At 44.2% G+C, this 14,864-nt stretch overlaps 1 protein-coding gene across 12 annotated transcripts in view; it reads right to left on the bottom strand.

Annotated features, from left to right (window-relative positions):
- The window catches only part of CTNND2 (catenin delta 2), a 3,222,299-nt gene that overhangs the window by 1,677,247 nt on the left and 1,530,188 nt on the right, over positions 1 to 14,864 (bottom strand). For all 12 annotated transcript variants that reach the window (XM_085606754.1, XM_085606755.1, XM_085606763.1 and 9 more), the window contains one exon: positions 9,493 to 9,665. In XM_085606754.1, the coding sequence (XP_085462880.1) occupies positions 9,493 to 9,665 (173 nt within the window). The remainder of the gene's footprint in view (positions 1 to 9,492; positions 9,666 to 14,864) is intronic.

Below are 14,864 nucleotides of genomic sequence, written 5' to 3'. Positions count from 1 at the left end.
TTCCTAGTTAGAGATAGCAAATGACAGGCAGACAGGTGGAGGGAACATGGGTAAGGCATCATCTGAGGTAAACGAAAACATTATACTTTCGAAATAAGATGTAATCACACAAGTGAAGCCTGCGGAGATCTGACTAAAACCAGAAATGGCAGAAAAAGCTAGTACAATTACTTAATTGGCTCAAATGTAATTTGTCCAAGATCAAACTGTTTATGTCACCCAACCTCTGACCTCACATGATACTATAAACATGGAATTAAAACTTCCATGGTCAGCACAGAGAAGCCTGCCACTTCTACAGCAGCTGTACTTAGACTTGAGGCCCGAAGTGCTGGAAGTTGGTGGGATTGGAGGTGCTATAGCATCCTCTTTTGGAGAATTTGTTTTGTTAATTTGTAAGGCACACCATCACCCACGAGGATATGCTGGCTCTGGGCAGGTGTGTGTGCCTATGCCTAGCCAGGCTTGTGCTAAGTTGGTTAATTAAAAGTCAGGTCTTCAACATCTTGCAGAATTCAAGAAAAGAGGAGGAGCATCTGATGTGGAGCGGGAGGTCGTTCCACACTTTAGGAAAAATGTAAGAGAATGCCCGTCCTCCTGATCTTGTTCTTTATATGTATGAGATGTGTGAACTTTCATCCTTCCGAGCTGGTAAAATGAGCTCCTTTGAGGTAGGGTATTGGCACCTTTAATTTGAGCCCCCAGAGACAATACACTTTTGGATGTGTTCTATATTAGAAAATAGCCACTAAGATTACTGCAGTGACAACTAGATGTGTTAATCTGAGGCAGGATTGAATTGCCCTACATATGCTTCTATGCTGATCATTCTGTTCTGGTAGCTGTAAGGATTTAATGGCACCTAAATTGGACTTTCTAGATAATCCTTGGATGAAGATTGATGCACCTTCCTCTGTCTTTTGGGGGGTGAACAGTGATGTTTTTGACTGTGAAAAGACCAACACTTGCTGTTTTCTCTTGATTCTTAGGCAACAGGCAGAGTGTTACTGTGGATTATGCTTTGATGCAGTGCGTTGGTCAGATACAGGTCATAGAAGAAGCTATGCCCGCCTATTTTTTACTTTGACACAGGAGAGTGTTTTTTTTTTAACCATAGTCTAACATATTTATCCATGCTCATTCATGGATGTTTCCTGATTGATCTGAAAACTATCTTTAGCTCAATGAAAAAGGTTTCCGTTAAACACTTTTGATGTAAGGACTTGGTTACCTCAGGAAAAATTGTATTCACCTTGCTGTTCTGACTCCAGCTTGTCATTTTACTACCACACTGCCTGGTTACCTGGACACTAATGTAGATAGATAGATAATGACTTTATTTCGGATATTTTTCAATCCATAAAAGTACACATCAATAAACAGTTCATATTAAAAAACATCACAATAATGACAAAATCGATCACACAGACATACAATACATAAATTCCATAAAAGAGTGCAAAGGCAAAACAGTACAGGAAAAAAAGTGCATAAGTGCAATGGGCGACTAATAGTTCAGAGGAAGTTACATTTACTCATCTAAACATTTTCTAAATCTTAGTGTCAATTTTAAAAATTCTAACACCTGGAGGACACTATCCGGGTGCAGCAGCTGTAAGTACATAAAGGCGGGTCTAATTTGTTTAAAATTTAATTTCTTTAAAAGGGTAACAAGGTATCTCCTACGGGGATATTCATAAAATGTACATAAAAACATAAAATGTAGCATATCCTGTGGAGACTTCCCGTCGCAGCCACAGGGAGCTACAGGTTTCTTAAAAATTTCTGCCGTGGGTCTAAATAAGAGAAGATGGAAAATGTTAAACCTGAATCGGGTCAGCAAAAATTTCTCATGTGAGGTGAAGGGGCATGTTAGATACTTTTCCATAGAATTGCAAGTACTCAGCATAATATACTTTCTAACATTAGGTTTTAAGAGCTCAACTTCATCTCTTAGGGCAATACATTTCATAGAGAAAACTTTTTTAATTGCTGCTACATCACCCTTGACTATATCCCTCGGTTTATCAAACAAGTTCAGGCAACCAAGTTTCAAAAATTGGGACTTCAGGTATTTAAGCCAAGGTACACACATGGCATGATCAAGTGATATAAGGTCTTCCACTATCAAATGTGTTAAAGGGATTTCATCACTTAACCATAGTTTTACCCAACATAACAGAGGTTTTAAGCTGACAATGTCGGATAAATACTGGCAGCCAAGTTCTTCATGTGCAATTAAGTTCGAGGTACTACATGGGACACATAACAGGCGTTTTAGAAATTTATTTTCAACTATTTGTAATTGTTCGCCATTTATGTAGCCCCATATCTCGCTACCGTATACAGCAGTGGCTATGGATTTAGAGTTGTATAATTTCATCATAGCCACATTTGGTTTATTCCCCAGTTTAGACGCAGTATTGAAGATGGAGGCATTGACTCTAGTCATTTCCCCCTTTTTCTTGGCCAAGTGAGGAGCCCAATTAAGTTTGGTATCAAATAAGATACCTAAATAGGTGAATGTTTGAGTGGTAGGGATCGAGACATCGTTCAATTTAAAATTGAACTTCTTCTTTGGTTGTCGGCCAACATGCATAATATAGGATTTTGAGTTGTTGACCTTAAGGTCCCTATCACACATGAAATTATTAAAAACATTCAATAGTGCCTGGAGACCAACTTCTGTTCTGGAAATTAAGACCGCATCGTCAGCATATAAAAGTAGAGGGATACACCTCAGACCAACTCTAGGGCAGTCTGATTTTACCTCTTGTAAGACAGCCTCAAGGTCATTTATATAAAAGTTAAAAAGAAAAGGGGCCAAAATACACCCCTGACGTACTCCTTTATTGATACTAAAACTTCCTGTAGTTTCCCCGGTCGATGAAAACCTCACGTTAGCTCTTGTGTCGTTGTGCAGGTCCGCAAGGAACTCCACAATCCCCTTATCAATACCCTTATCCTTCATGGTCTGCCACAGCCTCCCCCTGTTGACACAGTCGAAGGCAGAGGACAGATCCATGAAGGCAAGGTGAATTGTTCCTTTATACACAACAGTATATTTATTCAATATAAGAAACAAATTAAGACATTGAGTTATAGTTGAACGCCCTTCACAAAAACCATATTGAGAGGTCGACAAAATATTGTTTTCGTTCGTCCAGCTTGTTAGGCGTTGGAGTATAACTCTCCCCATTATCTTCACCATTGAATCAATTAACGAGATTGGGCGATAACACAAAGCACTACCCCTGTCTCCTTTCTTAAAGACCGGAACTATTGTTGAGAGACCCCAAGTCTCCGGGCAACCCAATGTGGCTGCTGCATTAAAAACAGCAGTCAGAATGGGAGCCCAAAAGTCCGGATCAGATTTATAAAGATCAGGTGGTATTCCATCAGGGCCAGGGGCTTTGTTAGCAGTAAGACCCTTTATAGCAACCAGAACCTCATTTATATCAAAAATGATGGCAGTACTTTCCCTATCAGAGGGGACAGCAACCAAAGTTGCATCTGCCTCTGAATAATATAAACTTTTAAAATGACTCTCCCATTCCTCCTTTGTTATACAACAAACCAGTCCATCTCCCGAGTCCCCAGTCAAAAAAGGTTTCTTTACCAGACCCCAAAATTTAGTGCTGTTATTCAAAGTAGCGGGATCAAGCAATTCCTCCCAGGCCTCTTTCCTCAAAAACTCTTTACGGGCAGCAATAGTAGCCTTATATTCCTTTCTACAGAGTTTTACGGCCTCCCTGTTCCTCGGGGTTGCTGCCAAGGCTACCATCAAATTACGGGCAGCTAGAGTACAGTCATGACTGAACCATCTCGGGCCTAAGTTAAGTCGGGGTTTATATGGGACCGATAGAAATGCTGATACCCTTTCCGTAATGTTTTGGTACGCTTCTAGAACCAGCTTGGGTTCACCTCCCCCATTCATACAAACTTTGATGTCCTCGGCACAACCTGCAGTGATATTCTTATAGAGGACATCCTCAGAGACAATAGACCATTTTAAGCGCCTCTTACCATCAGTTGTAACCAAACTACCTTGCCTGATACTCGTAATACCTTTTTTCAACCATGGGCAGTTTAGACCGATTATAAGAGGATTATGGTCACTGAATTCACTAAAGTCGATGGTAAAAGAATCTACAAAAGTTTGCATCGTCTGAGAGACCAATATATGGTCTATAAAGGTACCCCTTCCATGCCCTTTAAAAGTAGGGGTATCAAAGCGAAATAGCGGGTCTTTTAAAGACATGGCCAAACAGAGGTCATGGTCATTCAGAAAGTCATTACACAGTTCACCCTCCTTTGTGTGCTCCATGTGGAGACAGTCTGCCCTATCACATACCATTTCTGGTAAACATTTGTGCAATGGGTCTATACAAGGATGCAAATTAAAATCCCCCATAATCAGGAGGTTATGGCCCACATTTTCCATAAAATTTGAAACAAAGGAATTTAAAAAATAAATATGATTCCTGCCACCACTATCATGAACAGCATTGTAAAAGTTCACCAGCCCGACACGGACATTACCTCCACTTAAGGTTACACCCATTACACCTGTATGCTGTGCAACAATTCTTTGTACTTCACAGGAAATTAATATAGATACAAAAATTACAAGGCCCCCCTTGGGCCTACCCCGCACAGATGGCAAGGCTGGCACGAAGAAGGCCCTATACCCTTCCAAAAAGAGTTCACATCCCAATTCCCAGGTTTCTTGTAAACAAATAATCGAGAATTGTTTGATATAGATCACCCAGTTTACATCAGACATTTTGGCAGCAAGACCCGCAATGTTCCAAGAGACAGCAAGACATCCTGACAATTTACCTACCAAATTATCTGGATTAGTAGGTTCACCTGAAGCCCCGATGTCCTGAGCTGCAGGTGCCCCCCGTCAATCGCACAGTTCAAGACCAGATAATACTTCGAACCTATTCTGTGTGTGAAGATTCGGCCCATATTGATAGTGTCCAGCATTAACACTCCTATTAGACACGCCAATCGGTCCACCTACACCACAGGAATTAGTAATATTATGCAGAAGATGGGTCTCTTGCACGGGAGTAAAAGGTTCACGTCCCCGCCTGGTTAAATTCTGTTGCAGTCGTGGTTTGCACAAATGTGCATAAAAATAACCCAAGGGGCGTACACAGATACTATTTGTGTTATAAACCAGTGCAGCAGCTCTCAAAAGTACGGTTGCTACATGCTGGGGGTGTTTAAAATTTACGACTATACAGTCCCCTGAACCAGACTTTTTGGACGGCCCTACCCAGTTTACACGCCTTACTGTTAATATTTCGTCAAAATAGGAAATCGGAAATCCACAATTTTTGTTGAGCCAGGACACTGTCTTATTTTTCAGAGAGATAAAGGATTCATCATGGGGTGATGCAGGGTGGGTGCCACAAGAGGGCACATTGGTCAGTACTACTACAAAAGGAGCACAGTCTGGTGGTAGATTAAGATGACCATTGTGTCTCGCCACACTAGAGGCTCTAATGCTGTGGGGAGTTATGGATAATTGTTGCTGCAAAACAGTTTCCACAGGAATATCCGGCTGGGTAAAAGTTACGGGTCCTGGGATAACTGTATCAGCAGATTCTCCCCTCCCCTTATTCTGTATATCATTAGGAACAGCAGTATCTCTCCTTTTCCCCCCAGAGTAATCAATTCCACTAGGCTGAACTATCTCCCGAGACAATAACAGGTCACCCAGCCTTATCACTTCCTTAGCTAAATCATCAATCTTAGTGGTTAATGGTTTAATAAGCTCCTCCATTTTGACAGTAAAAGAAGCTTCTAAGTTTTTTAAGAGTGAGGCAATCATATCCGAGTTTAGATTAGCTCCATTACCAGCACCATTAGTGGCCGCGAATACAAAAGGGTTTGGTATAACAGTACCAGTATTTGGCTTGCCGACCTTCTTTTTTGGTTTACAATTATTATGTTTCCCGTTCTCCCTTTGAGACCGTGTTCTACATGATCTTGTATGCCTAGTCTCAGGTTGGGTCTCATTTAGTACATCAGCATCAGAACTTGACGACACCCGAGAAGCAGAATGGACCTCCACCTCTACAGGAATGAAAACTGGGAGGGCCGTAGAGATAACACCACTCGGGTTGATCTCAGGGTCTTGGGGCTGGCTTAGAGAATCATTTTCTAATAATGTATCTTCAATCACGATGCCTTTCCCCAGGGATACACGTCTATCATTATTAATCTGTGTTACTTTCCTGACCAGGAAATTATCTAGGGTAGCTGGAGCCGCCATCGCTTTATCAGTTTTTGATTTAACCATTCCGTTCGCTTATTGGTTAAGCTTCTGCCCAGAAACCCTAGTGTCTGCCTACGCACTCACAAACAGGACAATCAGATTAAAAAACAAATGGATATATCAAATGGCAACAATAGTCAATGCGCGGTCACCACCATTCGACAAGATGCACAGAAACCTGGCCCAGTCCAGTCTCTTCAGGCGCGAAACGGCGGTCGGCGGCTTCCGGGTCCGCCGCTAGGGCTGCTGGGTAATGTAGTACGGCTCCGCGCTGGGCTCCACACAGGCCAGGACGGCAACAGCAGGGCAGGGAGCACAACGCACCAGCACACCCCGGGGACTTTAGTTAGAAATCCCAGTTGCCACAGAGACTTTACAAAGTTGTACTGACGGTTTGACTGTAGTCAGTAATTGGCGCCTCACTGCCAGGGGAATCAAGTTCACTCCATGTGGCTGCTCAGGCGACGCCCATCTCAATTCCACACTTCTTTAAACTTAGTCTGGATTAAATTGTTTTAGAACATTCTCCACACACCCGATGTCTGCTACAATTCACTAATGTACTTTACTACGCCCAGTTATCCAGTCGGCTGCCATATTCTCTTGCATTTATCAATACAATAGTGAGTGCCCCTTAATCAAGAGCTGAGCTGAGAAAACACTATTGGGAGTCAAGCAAGCCTACTAACTATGAGAAGGATAAGCTTGAAAGATATAGAAAGCAGAGCAAATACAGAGAAGCTCAGGTGCCCTCAGGCAGCCTGAGGACAATTAGAAACAGGTGCTTGACTAGACCATGAGGTGATAAGCGAGTCTGGGTATAACAGGGACCTGAATGATCTGTGGTACTATTAGAACCTTAGCACACATCTCTCCATCTGGAAATTGATTTGAGAAGACATGCTCCTCCATGCCGCAGGGGGGAGTTGGGCAGGTGGCTGGGACCGGGGCCAATTGCATCTGCAGCCTAATCATAAAGTGATTTTTGCAGCTGTAATTTCCTGTGGTATCTTCCAGACAGTAAAATCTGGACAGTGATCATGCACCTGTGGAATTCGGATGAGAGATCACTGAGTATAATTGCAGAGAACAGTATCCCTCCCGGCGACACCTCTCTGCCCAAATTGCAATCGAGCACAATTTTTTGTCACAGTCCAAGTTTCGTCCTTGTGTTTTTTTAGATTATTCATTCAGACTTTGTAGGGACCACATTAAACCTTGTGAAATCAGCGGAATTAGGGGCACATCAATTAAATCCTTACCCTTATGTGTCACTTGTGTTATTTGAATTCATGTGGGGGTATCATTTTGTCCTAAATTCTTTACTGACTATTGATATGTTGCATTATTCCATCACAAAATATTACTCATTCCTGAATATCATTTCTTCTGTAACAGAATACGTGATGTGCCCTTCGTGTACTGTTGCTCTACCACTATATAAAAGGGTCCTGTTTTAAATGCTGTATTTCAAAAGGGCACACATAGTTTCTAATGGCCATCCAGATATTGTTCATGTTTTAGGGTATGAATGCCTTACCTTGTGTCTGGAACACTTAAAAAAAAATCACTTTCAATCCAACACTCTTGAGAAATATGCTATAGGTTGAACAGGGGTACCTGTTTTAGGAGCCTCCCAAACACTTCTGGAAATTGATTAGTTCATTTGCTTGCACTCTTAGTTCCACAGCAATTGCTACCAACACCTGTGAATTCAGTGAGGGCTGCTCCTACTACCTTGTACTCACTACAATATGTTAGGACGCTCTTAAGTGATCTCTCGCCAATAAACTCATTCTCTTTTGTGTACATGTACATACACATTCTCCGCTAGGCATTGATAGATTACACTTCTCTGAGAAGGCTCTCATTCAACACTCACTCTTCCTGACATTATCATACCCGATTATCTATGCTCCTTAAACATCACACTTGACTTCTCCTCCAGCTTTGGCTAAGTCGAGCACAACATTCCATTATCCGCCCTATCACAGACAAGAGACTCTTTTGGGAGGAGCCCTACTGTGCAGACAGACTCTGCAGTTTATTAAGGTTCTTCAGCAACTCCATACCGACCCCAAGAGCAGTTGATGTCTCATCCTCTTCTCTCAATTCGCCAGACCCGGTATCTGCTCCTTTCTCGTTTTCACTTACACCACTCATACCCTTTCCCCTTGCACTCATTCACCCATCTCCAGCAGACGAAAGCAATACACTGACTCAATGCAAGACAATGCTGCACGTAGCCTCATTTCCTAATGATAAACACAAAACTGGAATCAACAGCCTTCGATTATCCATCTAACGTGGCCCATTCTCCTCACCATATTACCTGTAAAAACTCTTCCTTTCAACTGAGCCACAACACCTGGGGTCTTGTCATTTTGTCCACTTCTGCCAACAATTTAGAGGCTCCATCGCCAACAGCACTGTGAGCACCCTAACCTCCAGTAACGTGGGCTTCTGTGACGCGTCCTCATTCCCCGCCACCTGTCTGCCTTCTCTTGGCAAGGATTCTGACCCTACCCTCGTCCTGAGGACCTTCCTTGATCCATCTCTTATGTGCAGCAGTCCACCTCAGTGGCTTTGGAATGTGCAACAACATGTAAGGCGGAGAGAATTGTATAGAACAAAAATGATTCACCTCATACTCATTTGTTCTCGGAGCCGGCAGTCCCCTTTCCAGCTATATTTGTGCACGCCTTTGTGTTCATGATTACACTAATGCCACAGCGTGCCCTGTCACTGCCCTTTGACAGCAAATGTAGCTATTGGAAAATCTGGATAAATAAATATATGAAAAAACACAATGTTATGTTGGTCTCACGAAATCTGAAGCGAAAGAAATTTAGCTGGCCAGCGTAATCTCCTCAACCTTTCTCAGGCTGAGCCGCCTTTCTCTCAATATAATTATTGAAAATGTACATTTCTGATTCTACCATCTCCGTGTCTGTCCCTCTCATTTTCCTTCACAAGCTGAACAATTTTAAAAATACCTTTTTATGTACATACATTTCTTCCTTTCACTCGTATTATGGACTAAAGTAAAAAAATCTAGAAATGCAGCATCATGTACAGTGTTTTGAATTGGACACTATAGACAGGCAGCTCTGCAGACACTCTACACGTCAGGAGACTGAGGATTGAAAAAAGGAAGTGCACGATGTCAAGCAAAGAGATAGGATTCCATTCACACATACCTGATTGAAGCTCTGAGCAGCAGATCTGGCTTGAATGCTGCGTGCTGGGAACTGCAATGTTGATGTTTCTCCCAAAGCAAGTGTTTGGTTGCTATGGTAACTGGATGAGTACTGGAAAGACCCTTCAGATTTCGAATTGAGTTGAAGAGCACTCTGGGATAGAAGGCTGGGCCCTGCATAAAAAGTAACAGGAAACAGTCAGTGTAAGTCTCATCAAAGCAGAGAAATGCATGGGTTTTGTGCAAAGACATGGAGGCCAGTATCATACATAGAGGAGCTTATTTACAAACCCTGTGCCCTGCTGGAATGTCAATTTTTGTGACGTGCGGGTGGTGCACAGGGCTAAGACATATCTACAAGGTCACGCAAAGCCAACCTAAATGACTTTCTATGGCTTTCACCAGTGCCACTGTATCTTCAATAAACCACTTGTATTAGCGATGTTATCCTTTATGTGAACAGTACCACCATTTCTCACCAGGGCTGCCACACATTTATTAGGTGGTACCAACACTACCAAGAGGGCTGCCGTACTTGTGGGTAAAGAAAGAAATCCTCTGAAAAGGTATGATATACATTTCAATACTTCCCAGCTAGCCTGATAAACCTGTCATGTGAGAAGGCCGACGTGTCTCAATAAGGCTGAAATACTTTACATGGACAGTATCAACACTTCTCTTCTAGACTGATATACTTTCCATGCACAGTCCCAATACTTCCTAGAATGATTTACATTTTTTTAGTGAACAACTCTATCACTTCCCAAATGGGGCAACATACATTTGTTACCCATTATCAGCATTTAACAGGAGGTATGCCATAGTGTTTTAGGACAGTGCCAATAGCCAAGCACACGGACTAATGAAACAAATGCAAGGATCTGTGCTTGACCTAATTGCCATGCCTTTGAATACCCGCTGATACCCTCAGCTTTTCATCCTTGTGAGGATGGTGAAATGTTTACCATTGAGCTAGGCAACAATAAACATTGTTACCTGACAATATTGAGATGTATGTGCTTTAAGAATGCACTATGTCTGCAATATGTGACGAGTGAATGAAGCTCCCTACTGATCCCATGTGTGTCAAGGCTTTTTAGCCAGTACTTGCATTCTAGTATTTTGAAGTTTGGCTCATCCCATTATGAGAATAGGCTGACAAATCCCAGCTTTTTGGGCTAGCTGAATCTGATCGCCAAAGCATAAGAACACTTTGCAGTGGAGGGAGGATGCAGCTTAGATAAAGGCGCTATTTATACAAAGCAGCGGGGCCCATGTTGCAAGCTCAATCCTTACCACCCCTTTCCTTAAAATAATGAGCTGAGCATAAGCATCCACATTTCCTGTCAACCTGTCAGTCTATTTCCTATTTAGGTAGGTTTTGCTGTGTGATTTACTATTTACTATTTAATGTAGTGTGCAATAAGCCTTTTTTTTGCTATCAGAGAACATTGCGTGTGAACATACTAAAGAAGGGTGAGTGTTAAAATTGGGGGTCTCTAGTTGGCAGTGGTATACACCCTGTCCAAGTAGGAACCCTTCCTTCTAGTCAGGATGAGTAAAGTACTAACCTAAGTTTTCCTGTGCTCACTATCTGGCAGCTTGCCAGAGAGCAGTCAGGCTAAACTACAGAGGCAATATGTGAAGCATTTGTATATAACCTACAGTAACACAGTGAAGAAACCACAAATGGATACCACACCAGTTTAGAAAAATAAAGTATCTTTATCTAAACCAAACAAGATCAAAATCCATCATACTGATATAAAAATCTGACTTTTAAATGGTAAAAATAGTTCTGCCAATAGAAATCTATGGATGCGTCACTTTTTGAGCAAAGTACCTTACATGCGTCAAATGACAGGATGAAAACAGGTGCAGGGAAGATGATGCTTCAGTTCCTTATTTGCAAGGAAGGTGATGCGTTGGTTCCTTGCTTCAGGGGAGGTGATGCGTCGGTTCCCTACTGCAACGCAGGGGAGGTGATGCGTCGGTTCCTTACTGAAAAAGAGGTGATGCATCAGTTTCTTACTGCAAGGGGTGGTGATGCATCGGTTTCTTACTGTAAAGCCAAGCGCCGTTGTAAATTTGGCACACAGGTGCAATATGTGAGAAAATCCAGGCGTTATGGGTTGATGCAGCGGTGATCCATGCACTGCGTCGAATTCTGTAGCTGCAGACAGGTGATGCCTTGATTTTTCCAGGTGCACAGCAGGGCCTGAGTCACAGTCAGAGCGGGCGCTTCAGACTTCGAAGACTTAAAGCTCGGGGGTTGAGCAGCGGCAATTTCTCTGGCTGCGAACAGGCACTGTGTCGGAATTGCAGGTAGGAAAATATGGCATTGGAAGGGTGCTGCATGGATTTTCAGCAACAGGAGTAGCAAAACAACCTCCAAGGACCCAGGAATGGATGGAGGTTGGCACCACACAGCAGGCCAGAATTACCAGCAGTGGAGTTCAGGGATGCTGCAAGTGAAGTCTTTGTTTCCCTGAGACTTCAGAACAAGAGACAAGCTCTACATCAAGCCCTTGGACATCTTCTCAAGCAGGATTCACAGCAAAGTTCAGTCTTTGTCCTTTTCAAGATAGAAGCAGGCAACTGCAGGCCAACCCACCAAAAAAGCAACACACAGCAAAGGGTCAGTCCTCCTCCTCTCGGCGCTTCACCGCTTCTCCTTGGCAGAGGTTCCTCTTGATCTAGAAGTAATCTAAAGTTCTGGGGTTTTAGGTGTAATACTTATACCCCTTTTTATCTTTGTTCAGAAAGTCTCTCTTGCTCAGCAAAACCAGTTCTGTCATCCCTGGTCCAGCCACACTACAGGGGGTGGAGACAGCATTGTGCAGCACAGCCACAGCCTATTCAGGTGCTAGTGACTATTCCTCCCACGACTCTAGCCCAGGATGGCTCATCAGCATATGCAGGGCACACCTCAGTTCCCTTTTTTGTGAGTGTCTTGAGTGAATGCACAAACAAGTCGCTGTCAACCTAAAACTAGACGTTGATTCCACAGGCAGGCAGAGGCACAGGTTGGTTAAGCAAGAAAATTCCCACTTTCTAAAAGGGGCATTTTCTAACACACAATTTAAAAACCACCATTACTAAAAACTGTGTTATTAAATTCTGAGCTCAGGGAGCCCAAACTCCAAATCTCTAGCTGCTTCCTATTGAAAATTACATTTGTAAAATGTTACAAGGCAGCTCCAATGATAGCCTATGGGAGAGCTAGTCCATGCAAAAGGGAAAAAAGGAATATACAGTATTTCACTATCAGGACATGTAAAACATTCCAGTACAGACAGTGCACCCTGCCTTCTGTCCTTGATTATTACCTGGTCCCCTGGTTGTAGGTTGCAATGCCTGGCCCTTCTCTTGTGGCTGGCGGCTAGGTTCTGCCGTTCTCACCATCCTTGGGCCTCCTCTTTATCATAAATGGGGGTCGAGCCAGGGCACACCGGGATGGTGTCCGACGTGGTCCGTTAAACATGAGCATCCAGAGCACTTGTTGGGTGGTGCTGTGTGGTGTGCTTCTGTAGTCGTGCAGGAATAGCTGCAGCTGGCGTTCTTGGTCCATGCATTCTGCAACTGCAATTTGCAGTGTTTTGTTGAGTCTCTGCATGAATCTTTCAATTTCTCCATTTGCCTGCGGCCATTGTGGGGTGATTCGCCAGTGTCCTACTCCATGGAGTTGCATGAAGTCATGAAACTCCCCACCCTTAAAAGGGAATCCATTGTTGCTCTTGATCTCCTTGGGGCATCCAAACATTGCAAATACCTTCTCCAGCACAGGAGCTACTCAAGTGAACGTGGTTGAGCTGACGACCTCAACCACTGGGTATTTCAACTAACTGTTCATCATGACCGGCGTCAACTTGACGTCTGGGAAACTCCCAAAATCTATGCTTACTTTCTCCCACTGTGCCTTCCCGGGCTCTTCTGTCTGGATGGGCGCTGGCCGTTTTGGCGCACTGGTCAGCTGACAGTCTGGACACCTTCTCAAAGCCTCCTCAACTCGTTCCTCCAGCCCTGGGAACCACACTTTCTTCCACATTCATGCCTTCATCTTCGCAGCCCCTTGGTGCCCTCTGTGGGCCAGTCGCGTGACGTGGTGGTGCAGGGCTGCCGGGACCACGATGCAGGCCCCTCGCAGTAGGAAGCCCTCCTGGGTCATGCTCAACTCATATCGTACTCTCCATATTTTGGTGAGGTATTCCTTTTCTTGCCCTGACCAATCCTTGGCATCCTATAGAAAGTGTTAGCACTCTCCTCCTTGGACGGGGTTGTGCACTTTGATGAAGATTGGGTCTGTTTCAGCTGCTTCTGTGATGTCTGTCAGGGTTAGGGCCTTAGGGCACACGGTTACTGAAATCATGTTGATGTGCACCTCAATCGCTTCGGTCTCCTGTAGCCCATCTAGAGACTCTCTTGAGGTTGGGTGGCAGGAGAGAAAGTTCGCCGGGTGCTTTGCGCCTGTTCGATAGATCACTTCCATCTGGTACTGCTGTAACCCGATGGCCCAGCGCTCGATCCAGGGAGGTGGCTGAGGCACCGACCCTCTGAAGAAGGGTACCAGCGGTTGGTGGTCCGTAATGACCCTGTAGGGCTGGCCGCAGATGTGGAGGTGGAAGTGCCGGCATGCTAACCTTATGGCCAGAGCCTCCTGCACAATCAGGACATATCGTGCTTCCGTGGGCGAGAGGGGCTTGCTGCCGAAAGCCAGGGAGGGCCATCTTCCTGGCTCTTGTTCCTGGACAAGTACTACTCCCAGGCCCACCTGACTGGCATCAACGAGGAGCCCCCTGTGCGTGGCGGGGTCGAAGTACACCAGGGTGTTGTTGTCGAGGAGAGCACACTTGATTTTCTGGAACACCGCTTCCTCTTGGTGTTCCCATTTCCATTTGGTGTTTGATCGGGTGAGCGTTTTGAGTGGGTCTGCGATGGTGGCTAAGTCGGAAATGAACTGGCCACAATACATGGCCATCCCAGGAAACTGCACTCTTCCGATACTGTCAGGGGGGGGGGGGTGCGCCTTTATGGCCTGAGACTTTCGCAGGTCCACCTGGATTCCCTGCTGGTTGAAGATGTGCCCAAAGAACTCTATTTTTTGTTGGAAAAACAGGCATTTCTCCCAGAACAGGGTGACTCCATTATGTTGGAGGCATTTTAGTGTGGCTCGGAGGTGCTTGCAGTGTTTACCAACAGTGGTGGAATGGATGAGAATGTCATCACTGACGTTTAGTACGCCCGGCAGTCCTGTCAGGATGTTGCGTATTGAATTCTGGAACATCTCTGCTGCTGATGATATCCCAAAATTGAGGCACTTGTAGCGCCGTAGTCCTAGATCAGTGCTGAATGTTGTAATGTATCTACTCTCCT

This window comes from Triturus cristatus, chromosome 5_2 (assembly GCF_964204655.1).
Source record: "Triturus cristatus chromosome 5_2, aTriCri1.1, whole genome shotgun sequence".
Classification (NCBI taxonomy): domain Eukaryota; kingdom Metazoa; phylum Chordata; class Amphibia; order Caudata; family Salamandridae; genus Triturus; species Triturus cristatus.
This window is presented reverse-complemented; position numbering and strand designations above follow the sequence as displayed.